General features: G+C 48.1%; 1 protein-coding gene across 1 annotated transcript; it reads left to right on the top strand.

The window, feature by feature from the left end:
- The first annotated feature begins 1909 nt into the window (after positions 1-1909).
- Positions 1910-5559, top strand: LOC136466421 (protein KINESIN LIGHT CHAIN-RELATED 1-like). The gene is made up of 3 exons (XM_066464815.1): positions 1910-3000; positions 3265-4173; positions 4939-5559. The coding sequence occupies exons 1-3, from the start codon at positions 2321-2323 to the stop codon at positions 5171-5173; spliced, it is 1824 nt and encodes a 607-aa protein (XP_066320912.1). The 5' UTR covers positions 1910-2320; the 3' UTR covers positions 5174-5559.
- Positions 5560-13739: the final 8180 nt, after the last annotated feature.

Here is a 13739-nt window from a genome sequence, read left to right on the forward strand (position 1 = left end):
ATATATCGATCCTTGTTCAAATGGGTGGAATATCAAAGTTAGTTTTAGTTAATTGAGTAGACCATGTGGGACAAAGTATACCGTTCGTCTTGGTTGTAGTTTGGTAATCAGAAAGTTATCTAATAGAATCATGGCATCACTAAGGCCCTATTTGGATCTATTAACGATTAATATTTAATTAGCTAATAACTTATATAGCTAATATTAGCTAACTAACTATTAGCTGGTTTTACTTGTGAGTAGCTAACAATTAGCTAGACTCGTTTGGATCCAAATGAGCTAATTATTTACCAACTAGCTATTAGTTGTAGGATCCAAATAGAGCCAAAGTTAGACATGGCAACGTTAGATACCAATCATATTCTTTTAAAAAAAAAGGAAAAGAAAAGAAATGGTATTCATCATGTTCGTTGATGCTAAAATTTAGCTTATGCTGATGCTGATGTTAATATTTATGCTGAAATATTATGAGAGAAAAATACAGTTCCATAACTGAAAAGTAATTCTGAATAAGCTGTGAACAGAGAGCATGACGTACACCACCATACGTGTATATATATGTATCCACACTTACAGACGACTATATAGAAAAAGTGATTGACATATTCCGGGATTGAAAAAAGTCATTACAGAGAACTCACAGTCGACGAAACATGATGTCTTTCACAGTTATAAACACAGCAGCCAAGTTGAGTAAACAAAATTGTTGGTGAAAAGAAAAAGAAGATATAGGACCTCCGGCTCCGCCGCACAAGAATGTCCCGAGGATCACCAGACGAATCAAGGTCGAGATATTTTTTTGGTTGTTTTTTGTAATTTCATTCATCTCGAGTCGACAGACAGCAAAGCAGAAAATGATTGGTCCTGTTCGATTCTCTTATAATACGTTTTTTTAATTTGTTTTTTTCAGTCAGAATAATATTTTTGTCTCACAACAAATCAGTCGGAATAGTGTTTTTGTTTGTTTTTTTTAGCAAAGTGAACGGACCGATTCATTCACGAAATAAATAATAAATTGATACTCCTACTTATAAAGAAGTATATATAATGGATTCTTTCGACAGAATGATAGTGTTGCGAATAGTGGTGGGTCTAATCAGCTGCCTGCAATTTATGGAGCCTATTTAGTTTAGCGTCCAGACAGTCTGGTCTGGCCAGGGCCTTGTTTAGATGGCAAATTTCTATAATCCGGACACTGTAGTATATTTCGTTTGTATTTAACAAACTTTGTCCGATCATAGATTAACTAGACTCAAAAGATTCGTTTCGTGATTTACAACCAAACTGTACAATTAGTTTTTTTTTACCTACATTAATGCTTCGTACATACGTCCAAAAATTGATGTGATACAGAGAGAGTAAAAAAACTTAGAATTTAGAGATGATCTAAAGAAGGCCTGGATCGATTTTGAGCGTCTGGCAGTTGAGATGGTTGCCTGGTTGGCAAACTGCCTGCTAGTTGAGATCCTCCTCCTACTCCTGTACTACTATGCACTGCTTGCCTTGCCTTGCCTTTGCATGGCAGGCAGGTTTGATGAGCCTAAAAAAACTCACGGCAGCTTAAGAACAAGTATAATAGCAGGCTGTAAGCCGATTAAATGCCAAGGTAAAGAAGAGAGGGGAGGAGAAAGAGGAGAAGCGGGCTGTAAGCTTACAGCCGGCTTGGCATAAAAACCAAGAAAATCTATGAGAGAGACAAGTGGGCCATGTATTAACTGTAAAGAGCTAACTACTGTATGAGTAGGCTAAGAGCTTACAGCCAACAAACCGACTGTATTATTAGCCTTACTCTAATCACACCAACCTTTGAGTACGTTCATTCATTAACCAAAGCATGCTAACGACCATTAATTTATTCATGGTTGCTACGCAGTCATTATGACGCCAGGCAATCCGGGCGTCTGCGTCACGGCAGACCCGAGGCGAGAGAGACGTACCGGCACATCTGATGCCATCGTCACGGAGCCCCCGCGGCGCAGTCTATCCAGTAATCCAGTCTTCCCTCCTGAACAGCTGCGCGGCGCAAGCACGGAGGAGAGGACGACTCCACTGTCCGGTCCAGTCTTCCCTTGCAAGCAAAGGGGAGGGAAGCCAGACGGAAAGCCTCAGCTCAAGCTCATCCCTCCTTCCTTGCCTGGCTGGTGGCTGGACTGGCTAGCTGCCCTTCCCTTCCCCGAATGGTATCGTGCGACCTCTTCTAGTCGTCGCCAGCCACCTCTCCCCCTCCAGTCTCCACCACCACCATCCACCAAGCTAGCTGTCCGTCCGCTCCCCTCCCCGACCCAGGAGCCAGCCAACCACCTTCCTCCGCCCGCCGGCCATGCCCGGCCTCGCGGCCTCCGACAACTCGCCCCCGACGGCGGCGCCACCGCCACGGCGTCTCTCATCGCCGCTACCCCGCCGCGCGCCGCCGTCCCCGTCTCCCTCCGCCTCGTCGCGCGCCAAGCCACGGAAGCCCTCGCCCGCCCCCGCTCCCGACGCCGACGACTCGCTCGACAACCCGGATCTGGGCCCGTTCCTCCTGAAGCAGGCGCGCGACGCCATGGTGTCGGGGGAAGGCGGCGGCGCGGCGCGCGCGCTCGAGTTCGCCGAGCGCGCCGCCCGGGCGCTCGAGCGCCGCGGCGAGGGCGCCGAGCTCGAGCTCGCCATGAGCCTCCACGTCGCCGCCGCCATCCACTGCGGACTCGGACGCTACGCCGACGCCATCCCCGTCCTCGAGCGCGCCGTCGCCGTCGTCACGCCGCCGCCAGAGTTGCCTGCTGCCGAGGGCGAGGCAGGGGCGGCTGGGGCCGACGACGGCCAGCAACAGCAGCAGCGTGCCGAGCCTGACCAGAGGGGCGAGGAGTGGCCCCTCGCTGCCTTCTCTGGCTGGATGCAGCTCGGCGACACGCACGCTATGCTCGGACGCATGGACGAGTCTATCGCCTGTTACGGCAAGGGGCTCGAGATCCAGATGGCTGCGCTCGGCGAGCGCGATCCCCGCGTCGCCGAGACCTGCAGGTGATCATCAATCCCCCATTCGCTGCTTCTCGATCTAGATCTCGCCTCTCTCAATCCATAAAGGCGCCATTTTTTACTGCCTCCAACCTCGCCAAAGCCAAAGAAGAGATATTCCCCCATCTCGCTGGTCGTTAGTCGTTGCACAAAACTGCGGATCTCGACGGAACTGGCGTTAAAAACGTAATTCTTTGCATGCAAAGTGCAAACGCCTAAGAAATCTTGGGACGAAACATGACAATTTTGTTACCTCTGAAAACTGAGCAGGTATTTGGCGGAAGCGCATGTGCAGGCTCTGCAATTCGACGAGGCAGAGAAGCTGTGCCGCAAAGCCCTCGAGATCCACCGTGAACACAGCGCTCCGGCATCCCTCGAGGAGGCCTCGGACCGCCGCCTGATGGCACTCGTCCTGGACGCCAAGGGCGACTATGACGGCGCCCTCGAGCACCTCGTGCTTGCCTCTATGACCATGGTTGCCAACGGCCGTGACATCGAGGTTGCCACCATTGATGTCGCCATAGGCAACACCTACCTTGCCCTCGCCCGCTTCGACGAGGCCGTCTTCTCCTACCAGAAGGCGCTGACTGTTCTCAAATCGGCTCGTGGGGATGACCATCCTACGGTTGCGTCGGTCTACATCCGCCTCGCTGACCTTTACCACCGGACAGGTAGGCTCCGCGAGTCTAAATCCTACTGCGAGAACGCCCTGCGTGTCTATGCCAAGCCCGCGCCTGGTGCTGCCCCTGATGAGATTGCCGGAGGCTTGATGGAGATTGCTGCCATCTATGAGGCGCTTGGTGATCTCGATGAGGCGCTAAAGCTTCTTCAGAGGGCGCTCAAGTTGCTCGAGGACTCACCGGGGCAGTGGAGCACTGTTGCTGGTATTGAGGCACAAATGGGTGTTCTGTACTACATGGTGGGGAGGTATGCAGATTCGAGGAACTCATTCGAGAGCGCGGTTGCAAAGTTGAGGGCCAGTGGTGAGAGGAAGTCGGCATTTTTCGGCGTTCTGTTGAACCAGATGGGGCTAGCTTGCGTGCAGCTGTTCAAGATAGATGAGGCTGCACAGTTATTTGAGGAGGCAAGGGCAGTTCTAGAGCAGGAGTGTGGCGCCTCTCATCCTGATACTCTTGGTGTGTACAGCAACCTTGCTGCAATCTATGATGCCATGGGAAGGTATGTGTCGATAACCTGTTCTTCTGCAATCTTCAGTCATTTTATTCAGAATTTCGTGCACATATCTCTGCCTGTGATGCAATTACATACTCCGTATCTTTAGTACAGATAGATGGTATAAACAACCACATATTTAGGATCTCTACTAGGTGTTATTGATATGCCCATAGTGGTATATCTATATGTGCGTCATCATTTACAACAGTATTATGAACTAGAAGTGGCGCCAGATTTTTCCTGCTATCTAAAGGGGTAAATTTGTGAAATCTAATTCTTTGCTGAATGGGTGTGTGGGTTTGCGTTTGTTTGTGGGTGCTGGATGGTGTTGTGGGTTGATCTCCTTCTTTAGATCATCCTGTGTAAACTTGCTTTGATTTGGATTGGGAAAAACTAGTACCTAGATTGGTTGATGAGTTAGTTACCAGATGATCATTCCTGGCATGCGATGTCATAATAATTTATGGTTCATGGTGTAGTTGCCCACATGTTCTGTACCCAACTTTTGTTAGTTGCAGAAGTAGCAAAACAGTCTATATTCAGGATGGGCATGTGCCCGTTTATTCATGCTTTCCGAAGTAGACGGGCCTGTGCCTGTTTATTGATGCTTTCCATGGCTTTGTCATGCTTATGTGTAGTTGTGGATCTTATATCTCTGAAAATAGCATAGATTACAGGTTAGTTATTCTAACTGGATGATCCATTTGTGTCGCATTATAGCTACTAATACGTGTCTGCATATACCCCCGACTATGTATATATGTTCAGAGTGGAGGATGCGATTGAGATCCTGGAGCATGTTCTGAAGGTGAGGGAAGAGAAGCTTGGCACGGCGAACCCGGACGTGGAGGACGAGAAGAAGCGGCTGGCGGAGCTCCTGAATGAGGCGGGGCGGTCGCGTAACCGGAAGCAGAAGTCGCTGGTGAGCCTGTTCATGACCAACTCGCAGCGGGCGAAGAAGGAGGCCGGGAGGAGGTGGTCCAACTTTGGGTTCAGGAGCTGAGGAGCTACATCGACGACGACGTTCGTCGCCGCTGGGCGGCGGTGGCCTTTGTAACATAAAGGAGGAAAGGGAAAGGGAAAGGAAAGAAAGCACGTGTAAAGATGTTGTTTTAGGTTATTATTATTGTTAGGAAGGTGATGATGATTGTGTTTGCTTCCTTCCATTGATTGAGGTGTTGAATCCCTGGAGTTGAATCACTGTCCTGCTGTGTCCTTGTGAGGTGGCACATGGCCATGCAAAATGCTGTCAGTGCAGGTGCTTATTACTGTGTGTTGTGTGGTATCAGGATCTGATCTCTTATTATGAGGGGAAAAAATGCAGCACAATGTTGCTGTCAACAGGTGAGGTGAGCTTTTGGAGCTGCATCGGCATCGGTTGGTGACTCTTGTTTTCTGATGACTAGCCACGGGTGCCCGCCTTCGCTGCGGGGCTCTTTTTGGATATATTCTATTTAGATCTTTTTTTAATGCGAACAGACCTGCCCCTCTGATTCTATCATTAAAGGCATTTGTATCTCTTATCAAAAAATTATTTATCATTTTTATGTACCTATGACAATTTGTAATGCATTTTGTTTTCTTAGTTTTAATGACCATATATAATTTTTATTTAGCTTAAATTTAGGAGAATTTTTTAGTTCATATTCATATTTAACAAAATATTTTTAAAACTTATTTTTCCTTGTTGTTCCTCAAATTAACGGTCATGCATGACTATGTGATAATTAGAGCCTTGCTTCAACTATATGAACAAAATTTATCAATAAGAGGACCCTAGAAGTTCTTATTTATAGTTCACTTATGATCAAGCAACAATGTTAGGATTTGCGGTATCCAACATCTCTAGATATTTAACACTACAACAAAGGCATGATGTCATGAGTATTAGATTAGGTTAATCAAGCATATCTAATTTGTTGTGTTGTTTTTTGCTTGTGGCATTTGTCCATGACCCGTAATTGTGCAATTAGCCATATTAATAATCACTAAAAAGTCGCAATTATGTTTATTCAAGGAGGCAACTGCATGCATGTCTTTTATTTGTTGCGATTGGCCACCTAATCTATTATAATTTTTGGTACCACGTGCATTGAGTATGGGACGTGAAAAATCAAGAGACTGAGCATGTCTACATATACCTATTTTGGTGGTAGTGTACCCAGTGGACATACATCTACTACGCCATACATACATGTACAACATGGCCCCACAATGGATAAGGCCATGCTGTCCTACCTCCCAAGGGTGCCCTGATGCACTTTCCCCTTTCTTGTATCCCAGTGATCGTTTCCAAACGCAGATTTGTTCTCTACATTCTGTCTAAAAGAGATTTTACTTTTTGCTTAACAACTTTGCCTAGACTTACCGCTTTCTAGAAAAATAAATTTTATTCCGGCCGTTGCAAAAATCATGCATTTAATGAATCTACAAAGGTAGCCTCTGTCTGGCACAAGCAACTTCTCAAAAGGCTCTAAATACACAACTTAAGTAGCAACTAAGCACTAATTAAGCCCATTAGAAAATGGCCACCCATCTTTGGGGAAGACCTTCGTTATATTGCTGCACTCCTCTAGCATACGACATGCCCATTTTAAATCTCGGCCTGTGATTCTCCTTTTGGAGGGTGGACGAGTAGCTTGTCTCATAGGTAGCCCTGAAAATGACATATAAATAAGAAAGGGTGCCTTATTTTCAAAAAAAAAATCCTCTGACACTACCAAATAGACCATATTACTCCATTCGCTCCCACACAAAATTGAGAGCACTTTAATTAAAATGAATGAATGGCGAATGAAGTAGATCAGTCTACATTGCCATATTGGTCCTTAGTTCAGTCCCAACCTATAACACCCTGGTGTTACGAGCGTACTTAGCACCGCGATTTAGGCCTAAGAAAATTTTTAAAACGATTTGTCTCGGATTTTGATTTAAAACGTACTCGACATGATGAGTGAATCCTGTGTGATTTAGTTTCGTGGACTCAAATCAACGGCCGAGTCAAATTACTCAGTGCGTAGAAATATCTAGAAATGTCGAACGACGATTCTAGCGGCCGGTTGGTTCTGTTAGATTAAGTATGAAAAGCAACTTTTATAAATAGAATAAAATACATAATTAAATAAAACGATATATATATATATATATATGTGTATATATATGTGTGTGTGTGTGTGTTACGACAAACGTACTCCTACGGTGGCGCTAGTACAGTTGTAGCACGTCCATATCTGTCTGCAAGGCTGTACGAGTTGACCGTCCGCGTGCTCGCCCTTTCTTTTCTCCGCTCGTATGTCTACTGATTATTACTGCCGTACTAGACGTTTGTTTCCTCGTGACCTCGTGCGCGTGGGGCTGTCGGCCTGGCTGCGCTGGTTGCTTGCTCACTGTGCCACGCGCGTTTGTTTCCTTGCCTTGCCTCTGTGGCTTCGGTCTTGTCTCGCGCTGCCCTGTCCTTTTTGTACGAGTACCTTAATGAGTGTTGGCCGCAGCTGCTGCTTTTAGCGCTCTGCTCTGTTCCCCTCTGCTCCTCGTGTTCGCAAAAGCCAACGCCTCTCTGCTCCTTCGCTTCCATCTCATGCGCCTGCTCGGCTTTCCCTCCGCGCTCTGCTGCTTGCGTGCCTCGCCGATGCAGTCCCTTACCCGCGAGCGCGCCCCTTCTCCTCGGCCGCGCATGAGCCGCCGTGCTCGCCCTGGTCCGTCCCGGTCCTAGTGCGGGCCGAGCCGCGGTGGATTCGATAGTCGCCGCGCCCCTTTTTCCCCAGTTCTGCTGCTCCTCGGCCACGCAGAAGCCGTAGCCCGGCTCCTGTTTTTCCGCCGCCACCGTGTCGAGCAACCCGCAGTGACCGAAGCACCTGCCCGACCGCGCCTTCCTCTTCACTGGTGCGCCGCCGCCGGTTCTCCCTGCGCGTGAGTCCCCGTGGCCCGCGTTGGGCCCCTGCCACAGCTCCGACTCGCCTCTTTCCCCCCTATCTCTACTTACTTCTTCGTCGGGACGCCGTTGCCGCGCATCCCGAGCCGCCGCAAGTCGCGTGCTGCCGCTGCTCAGCCGCGCGTGTCTGGGCCCACGTTGCCCCGTGGCACCCCGCCGTTTCCCGCTGTGGCCACGCATGTTGCTGCGTCCGTGCCGCGGCGCTTGATCGGACGCGAACCGTCCGCTGCCTGCTGCACCGCCGTCCACCGGTGTCGGTCCTCCCCACGCTAGCGCGAGCGCGCCCACGACCCGGTCCCGCGCTGGACCGCCCCACCTTCGACTCGCGCTCGCCGTCGATCGAGCTTCGCAGTCACAGCGCCTCGCCCCGCCCGCGCCGAGCGCAATGCTCCTCCCAGGCCTTCGTTGTCATCATCGTGCCGCACCACTGCGCGGCCAGCCTCGCTGACGAGCCACCCCTTTCCGCACTTGGAGCGCCTTCCCCGCGCCGTTCCACCGCCGCCATGTCTTCCCGGCCGGAAGTGGTTGCCGGCCGGAGCTCCCCTGCCGGTGCTCTGCTTTGGTGAATGAAGAAGAGGAGGTCGAAGGGTATGAATCCAAACCGAAAGTTTATACAAGGTTTTTAGTGCGAAATACGTGACTCGGATGAATAGTACCTGCTGAACTGCGCTTTAGTTTCGAGTAAGAACGAGGGCCATTTCGCAAATGTGCGGAGCACCTGCCACGCTGGGCCGGCCTGAGGCCACCTTTGTTGGGCTGCGGCCTTGCTCCGCGCCTGGGCCGTTCGCCCGCGTCGGGCCACCGCTGCCCTGCTGGGCTGGCCGGTTACCACTCCCTCTGGCCGCCTGCGCCGATTAGGCCCGTGTCCGCCGGGCCGCTTCTGGTTGCAGGCCGCGTGCACAGCTTGCTGGGCCGTCCGTGTTCGCGCGCCTGGGATGACCTGCTCGGTCCCTGACTAGGCCGCTCGCGCCCGTCCCTGTGTTGGGCCGTGTCCCCGCGCCTGGGCCGTGCCCCGCCTGGGCCTACGTGCTCTCGGCTGCTGGACTGATAGGGCATGGCCGCCGGCTCTCTATTTTCTAAATGTTTTGCTAATATATGTTTCTAGCTAACTTGTAAAAGCGAGATAAAATTGTGTAAGTGTCCAAAAATAGTGAAACCAGTTTTGTTAGTCTCCTAAAATTATGCTCTATCTGTTAGTATATTTTGTTCACAAAGTTTGGCAATATTTTTAAGAGCTATATAAGTATTTTAAAATGCTTAATATTGTTAAAAGGTGAACTTGTAGGAATTTCCGGTATAAATCGGTAATAGTGTTGACTCTAAAAATTTGACAGTAAACCACTAATATTATTATCTACTCATTGTAATTTTTGTAGCTCAATAATAATTAGTTTGCTAGGTAGATAATGATGCCCTATTCCGAATAAAGATCAAATGGAAAGAATGGAATAGAGAAACACCGTTGGTTTATATAACTACACTAATTGTTGAGAAATAACACCTTATCCGACAACGTGTATATGTAGCCTAAGTATGATCGTCGTTAGAACTAGCCCGTTAGCTTGAGAGGCGTACGTCGTATGTTATGAGTCACGATTGCAGTTGATTAATTACATCTTTGCATTGCATCGCATGCATATCATATAGGTACGATGATGGATCAATGGATCGATCGAAGGATGATTAGGAATCCGAAGATGGTGTAATGGTATTCTCTCCAGGAGATGATGCTATGGGTTTTCTACTCAGTTGATGGTGGATAATCTGAAGATGCAGACACTAACTTTTGATATATCTTACTCAGGCAAGCCCCGGTGCATAACCCCTACTTTTCTGCAGTTTAAATTATATATTTGTGCATTAAGTTTTCAGGAGTTGAATGAAACCCACCTATATATATATATATCCTATGAGTCTTACTAGTATGAGAGGATCGTATATAATGCTATGCTACAGCCTACAGGACTCCAGTAGAAGTCGAGTGATTGCCTGTCACTCGCGAGAGATAGGAAATATATTATTATTGGATTACTATCACTTGGAAAATATGAAAATGGTGGAAAGGAAAATGGTGACCGGGCAGGGATATGGTTTGGGTATTGGTGAGTGTAAGGAGTTGTGTCGCCGTGGACACGGGGCATAGCTTGGTTACACTGTTTTCTCCTGTCTGGTCAGTTAAGGATCGATCGTTGCATATGACTCTAGGCAGGTCATAGACTTATTATCCCAAGCACATACTTGTGTATGGGCGCTTGGAAGACTTGTTGCTCTCTTGTCGTGGATCCGGCTCTTTCCGGACCGACTGTCAGGGTTTGGTTTTGGTGGAGGAGGTCCTTGCGCCGCACTGAGTCTGGGACTCAGGGACGGGGGCTTGGAGTCCTAGTTTGGACGGGGACCTAGACACCTAGGACAGGAGAGTGATGGGTTGGTCCTGCTTGTGCCTGGGGTACAAGCAGGGCGTGTGTTTTCAGGGTACCCAGCTGGGGGCATTGATTCGCGAATCACCGGGCGATCCGGTACGGCTTGTCTGCGGTTTAGCATCGTAGTAAGAACTGAAAGATGAAAGATGAAAGATGAAAGATGAAAGATGGGCAAAGGAAATCTGATTGCTTACCACCTGCTTGAAAATAGCATAGGTGCTTACATAGAATGGTTAGTTAATGAACCAATGCGGCTATTAATAAAAATCGAATATAAGGACGCACGCTTAGTAATGCTTCCTGCAAATGCAACCCACAAGCCAGATAGCCTTGCATATATTTGGAGTCTTTTCTTTTCTCCTGTCGGGTAAGTCTTGCTGAGTACAATTGAGTACTCAGGGTTTTATCCCCCCTGTTGCAGGTGACAGGTGGATGCTAAAGCTGACTCTTGTGTGTGGATTCCTCCTGGTGGACTCAGCGAGGATTCCTTTACGCTGTGATCATAGTCTTTATTTATAACTCTCACTAAATGTTTTTATAAATGAAAATTGATAAGTTGTTGTCATAGTTGTTATATATCAATACCTTATCATGTCATTAATAGATGTTTATTTCCGCTGTAACTCTGTTCACATGTTTTTATTCCGTTGTTCAATTAAATTATTTATAACTCTGATAATATGATTTCATTCCATTGTTATATTAATAGATATTATATTCTGATGTTGTATTGAAAGTGATATAAGAAATGGTTACGAATTATGTAAGCTTTATTCTCTCATTTGTGATCCTGATGGCAAAAATATGGATTTTCAGGTTCTCCCCTGGGGTGTGCCTGACGGAATCGAGTAATTTAGTGTTCTCTCTCGAGTGCTTAGTGTCTAATGGAAGACAAGCACTCATGTGAGGCATTAAATTAGGCGGTTCTGCCACAGGTGGTATTAGAGAGCAAATGAGGAAATAAGGCTTCGAAAACCTTTTCTAAACTAAAATTTGACAACAAATTCCTTTCAAAAAGTTAGGACGTTTGTATGCGAAGTTGTACAAGTAGCCCTATTACTATGGTTATGTATCTAGGATAGATGGCACTTTGCTTACTTAGATAGGATTAATCAAGTTTTCTGCAGGTACACTGACTCAAGCATAGTTTGATAGTATCGACTAGTTACAGGGAGAGAACGATGTGCCATAAATCTGAGAATGGTTGCCCTATATGTCGGCAATAGTGGAAGGACGTATAGGCCGTGCATTCATGCATATCCTAATTGTGCATTATAGTGCCGTATTGCTGGTAGATACGCCATCTATAGGTGTCACGCGTGTCGTATTATGCACGAATGACTCGTTCCTGTTCCCGAAGTAGGTTTGCACTATGGCTTCATGTTTCGCGTCTACCCATGGTTCACGCTTATCGTGACCCATGTCTCCCCATACCTCTTTTATGCGCTCTTGTCGGACCCTTGCCTTGTAGTCATACTAGCCAGTAAAGGCATCACAAGTCGCTCGCCTCAAACGCGTGGAATTTGGTCGATTCGTCATAGTGATCCCGCTCGGGAACCCTATTGAACCACGCTAGGACCACTAAGCGCTCTGCCTTTATAAGCAGAGCTTGACTTAGTCATTGGCAGCAGCACTCAACGCACTTTAGCTCACTTAGCTTTTCCTTTGAGCCAGCTTTTCGCTCAGCCTTCCTTGCAACCACCGCCCGAGATGGCAGGAGCCTGGGTTAGTACCTACTACCTGAACGTGGAGGGTTTCCCAAAATCTTGCATGCCACCTTACAAAAGTTTGGAGTCAAGGATCATCCCGAGTATGAGGGCCGTGAGTATGAGGAGTATGGCACCGAGCGATGTGAGGTTACCGTCTACATCGGGAAGAGTGAAGAGTTCCTCGACCTCACCGAAGCCTGGAGTGTGACTGCAACCGGGTTTCGCTTCGTCGACACCTACTAGGTTGTGGCCCGCAAAGCCTTGCGATACCTCTACCAGATCTATGAGGAGCCCATTGCTCATACTCCCATGCAGTTCTTTCCTCCTTTGGACAAGAATCGGCGGGCATGGAGGGCCCGCATGGAGGCTTTGCAAGGACAGGATGTGCAAGAGGATAGTCCCACCATGGTGCACTTGACCACGTACCTGCTCGCTCTAGATGAGCAGTACGACCGTCAAGCCTTGGAACTGGGGGCGTGCCTTCGGCACGCCGAGGAAGCCGAGATCTTCAACCGGACGCTTCAGGTGCAGCTCACCGAAGCGCATGCCAGCGCTGCAGCTGCTTAGAGCCAAGAGGCTGCCATGGAGGAAGCTCTAAAGGAGGCCGAAGATCGGCATGTTCATCAGCTCCGGGTGGCCTATCTTGTCACCAGAGCCGAACGGAGGGCACTGGCTATTGATAGGCAGGATGCCCCGATCTTGGAGGAGATCCCTATCCACCCGCCCGAAAGAAGAAGAACCGGTGTTGCAGCACCGCTAGCACCTCCACCCTCGGAAGTGTCAGAAGAAGAACCCTTGGTCCCTCTCACTCAGCTATTGCCACGAGAAGACGTAGATTAGTTGCCTTAGGATGATGTACCCGTAGTAGTAGGGTTCTACGTGGTTGTTCTCTGGTATTGTACTCTTGTCGTTGTTGTTGTCCGTAGTTGTTGAGCTCGTTCGGCCATAGGGAATGCTGTATCACGAATGGGAGCCTGAATGCCTGTATGATGTACCCGTATAAGACCGTTGGAACATGCATTTTATTTAGTTCGCTGTGTTTATTGCGTTCATCTACCTTAAGTTCGTTAGGTGTGCTTAAGAGTTTCATGGGCGGTATTAAGCGGGTTACAAGAGAAGTTGCCATTCAGATACCAGCAGATCAGCCGTGGTTGGATAATATAGGATACTGTATCGACTAATTGTGGATGTCATAGCAGAACACTTGAAACTCTTTAAAACAAATCCGTCGTTGGATTTGAATTCCTTGTCCCTTGTGGAGGGAAACTTTGTTGTTTGATTTTTTCCCTTGCAATACTTCCCTTATTCTATGGTCTATGACCCCACTGCCTTCATGGCGTGTAAGTTGGTAATAGTTGCCTGGTTAAAAGCTTATGGTGCCATAATGAAACCAAGGGCTCTCGGTGGAACAACTGCCACTTGGTGATGCTGCTCGGCATGCGCTGGTATTGAGGTTTTTGACCAAGTACCTTTACCGAGTTACACCGCCATACCATTTTGTTTTAAAAA

This window comes from Miscanthus floridulus, chromosome 7, assembly GCF_019320115.1.
Source record: "Miscanthus floridulus cultivar M001 chromosome 7, ASM1932011v1, whole genome shotgun sequence".
NCBI classification, from domain to species: Eukaryota; Viridiplantae; Streptophyta; class Magnoliopsida; order Poales; family Poaceae; genus Miscanthus; species Miscanthus floridulus.